This window comes from Vicia villosa, unplaced genomic scaffold (assembly GCF_029867415.1).
Source record: "Vicia villosa cultivar HV-30 ecotype Madison, WI unplaced genomic scaffold, Vvil1.0 ctg.002281F_1_1, whole genome shotgun sequence".
NCBI classification, from domain to species: domain Eukaryota; kingdom Viridiplantae; phylum Streptophyta; class Magnoliopsida; order Fabales; family Fabaceae; genus Vicia; species Vicia villosa.
In genome coordinates, this window is record NW_026705883.1 from 45,644 (window position 1) to 49,515 (window position 3,872).

Below are 3,872 nucleotides of genomic sequence, written 5' to 3' on the forward strand. Positions count from 1 at the left end.
TTATGCAAAAAGAATTTTTAATATTTTTCCTTGTTTAAAAATTGAATTTGCAAAACCATTTTTTATGACTTGTTAATCAAGTTGATAAGTTTAAACATATTATATTATACTTTATTATTCATAAAATATTTTTTTTGAAAATAATAAATTCAATGATGCATAAGGTTCAAAAAGTGGTCAGAGTACTTTGAGAATTTGGCAAATAATGACAAGAAAAAATTATGAACATTTTAAAGAAGAAAATACTGGCAAGCAACCGTAGCTGTTTACAGTTTGACCCTTGTTTTTTCAAGCATTTAAGCAAAAGTTTCACCTTTTGAGTTATTGATGACACTTACTGAAATGGAAAAGGGGAATAAAAAGCAAGAATTTTTATTGGTTTTTTTTGAAAAATTTTATAGGGATTTTTTTTACTATTTAAAGGGTGTTTGAGGAATATTTTTTATATTGAGAATTGTGAGTTTTTGAGTTTGAGATTGTCCTGTGATGGAGGAAGTTCAGAGAAGTTTAAATTCCATTTCTCCTTTTTTGTCTAAGACTTATATGATGGTTAGTGATCCTTCCACTAATGCCATTGTTTCATGGAGTTCTACTAATCGGAGTTTCGTTGTTTGGAATCAACCTGATTTTTCGAAGAATTTGTTGCCTAAATTCTTTAAGCATAATAACTTCTCGAGTTTCGTAAGACAGCTTAACACCTATGTAAGTAAATTTAATGTACTTCATAATTTTCATTGATTTGCTAGCTTGATTGGTTTTTTTGTTAATGCTGTTTGTATCGAACTGTCTTATGGTTTTCGGTTTGATCAGGGCTTTAGAAAGGTTGGTCATGAACAATGGGAATTCGCAAACGAAGATTTTGTAAGAGATCAACCACATCGTTTGAAGAATATCCACAGGCGCAAAGCAGTTTTTAGCCATTCGCGTAATGCTAATGGCCAACGGGCGGCTGGTGCTGCTCCATTAACAGAATCAGAACGTCGGAATTATAAAGCTCAGATAGAAAAACTTAAGCAGGAAAAAGAACAACTGCTGATCGAACGTCAGAAGCAAGAAGAGGAGTGGAAACAGAATGAGATGCAGTTGCATTACTCGAAGGATCGCTTGCAACAGCTGGAACTGAATCAACAAAGTTTGCTCGCTTCAGTTGGTCAAGTGCTGCAGAAATCGGCGGAGGATACAAGTCTTCAGCCACTGTCGGGAGACACTGGCAGAAAACGAAGTTATCTGCCAAATGCTCCCTTTAATGATTTATCTAGCATTGAAACTCGGAAGGAAACTTCTCCTGAGTTAGCTAGAGAAAATGCTGAGAGTATGACCGTTCTCTCTGTAAACATGGAACGATTGGATCTGCTCGAATCATCGTTGTCGTTTTGGGAGAATTTTGTAAAGGAAGTTAGCGACACATCTCATGAAACTCGTTCGAACTTAGACTTTGATGATTCGATGAATCGTGCTCATAGTCCCGTAATGTCTGGTGTGCAAATAGGCTTTGAAGATCAGCCCGAGTCATCAGGAAACGAAATAAACTCGCTGTTAGATATAGTCGATATTCCTGATCTCGATCCTCTTGAACTTGACCTGGACGATATCTTTGTTCATGATCCCGTTGCACCCGAGCCAGCTATTATCGCGGTTCCTGATCCCGATCCTGTTGCACCTGAGACAGCTTTTATCGTGGTTCCTGATTCCCCTGCACCTGAGCCGGCTGTTACCGCGGTTCCTGATTCAGTTGCACCCGAGCCACCTGTTATCAACATTCCTGATTCCCCTGTACCAGAGCCGGCGGTTACAGTAATTCCCGACTCTGCTGCACCGAACGAACAGGCTGCCGCAACAACCCTGGGTACTAATGAATTTAATATACCATTTTGGCAAAAACTGTTGATGGAAAACCCTGATGAGGATGAATCAGAAAGTGCTTCTGAACTTAGCAAATATTGCTGGAGCCGCAGGAGTCTTAAGCCCCGTCAAATTGATAAAGCAGGGAAAGCTTAGATGAAATAGATCATTCCTTTTAGCTTTTGATTCTATGAAATTACATGTAATAATTTCAGGTATATGCATTGTTGGCTCTTCTACATATGCATTGTTCGAAGCTGTGATCTGGATGCCGAGACTTCAAAATCCTTTATATTGCTTACCGCAGTTTAAAACTATGTTACTATGACAATATTTTGTATGTTTTTGCATGGCTGCAATGTTTTTTTGTAAGAATAAAATCTAGGCTAGATTACTGGATTTATATTGAGTATGTTTGGATTTGTTGGTGTGTTTTTACATGAATGTTTGATTAGTAAATTTATTGAGTTAGATTTGGAATCTAAAACAGTTATATTGTATGTCCAGATTCAAACCTTTGTATGCATAGTTTATTTTATATTTTATTATATGGTGTGTTGTGTTGTGTTGTGTTGTGCTTGGGAGATTTTAAATTAATTTGGCAGTGTTTTAAGAAGAAGCCGTCAAGGGCCCGCAGCAAAGTTTCAATGGGTGTGGCTAAACTTTGATGTGTCATTTGAAAATGTAGTTACCACTTGGTGTGTGCAACTTGCAACAAATGATAACTATAATTGTTTCATTGTTTGCTTCATTGATATATGAGTTTAAGTTGGGGAGAGATACGTTTAGTTTAAATAATTTTAAAATTTTAATATATTTTAAAATAAAATAAAAAAATATATATATATTAAATTATACTGTTTGATTGGTCGAGAGTATTGATATCCCACTAAATTCAAAAGTATCAAAATGTTATTTTATTTTTTAGAATAAGAAAAATAGAAATAATTGATTTATAATAAAATAGGAATTATAATAGATTAATAATAAAGGGTGTAGTAAGGTAAGTATATGTTATTATTTTTGTATCAAAATGACTTTCTTTCAACCAAACTTTTTCAAAAATTTGTAGTTTTTTTTTTTTAAAAGTCATTTTCAAAAAATGTACATTGTTAAATTTTAATAGGTAACATGTGAAGTAAGATTTCATGACATTGTGTTGAGACATATAATTTCTATAAGTTTAAATCACGAGACAAGAGGTGGAGCAAGATGTTCTACACATGGTGAGACATTCTGCCTTATTCAAAACCTAGATTGCATGAAATAAATCTCGTGTTTGATAAATATTTTTTTCCATTCTTATTTGATTGTTTTATGCGCTTTTTAAATTATGGAAAGTATTCACAAAATTTCAATTTTCAAGAATCAAAAAGAACAAATATGGTTGTTAAAGATATATCAAATCAAATATTGCAAATCAATTTAATGAAGATTAAAGTCTTGCACTTTTTGGATTTGCTTTAGTTGCACGATATAATACAAACCCTAACGGGCCATGCAGTTGAATACTATTTTTATTTACTAGGGAGCTCTCCATGTAAATGATTCAGACCTTGAAAAAACAAGCAATGCGTGTTTTAGTTGTATTAAGTCATTTTGTTTTAATTTTGTATTGTTAAACTCTATTAGTAACAAACCCGTGCATACACACGGGTTCTGGTCTGTTACGCGCATTTGTTTAAATAATATGTTTATTTTAAATAGAAGTTTAAAAAAGAACAAAAATATTTAGATCAATAATAGATTTTTTTCTATTATAAAAATATTTAGATCAAAAAAATATTTTTTGTCGTATACCATTTTTTGATCAAAAATATTTGATCATAAATACTATTTCTCATATATAAAAATATTTAGATCAATTATAATTTTTTCCCCGTAAATATTATTTTTGCTTAGGTATCATTTACAAAAATATTTGGATTAATAGTAAATTTTCGTATATAAAAATATTTAGATCAATAATAGATTTTTTCTTGTATACTATTTTTAAATAAAAAATATTTGAATCATAAATAATATTTTTT

At 32.1% G+C, this 3,872-nt stretch overlaps 1 protein-coding gene across 1 annotated transcript; it reads left to right on the top strand.

Annotated features, from left to right (window-relative positions):
• Positions 1-468: 468 nt before the first annotated feature.
• Positions 469-2,264, top strand: LOC131638347 (heat stress transcription factor A-4c-like). The gene is made up of 2 exons (XM_058908906.1): positions 469-702; positions 811-2,264. The coding sequence occupies exons 1-2, from the start codon at positions 487-489 to the stop codon at positions 1,996-1,998; spliced, it is 1,404 nt and encodes a 467-aa protein (XP_058764889.1). The 5' UTR covers positions 469-486; the 3' UTR covers positions 1,999-2,264.
• The last annotated feature ends 1,608 nt before the right edge of the window (positions 2,265-3,872 follow it).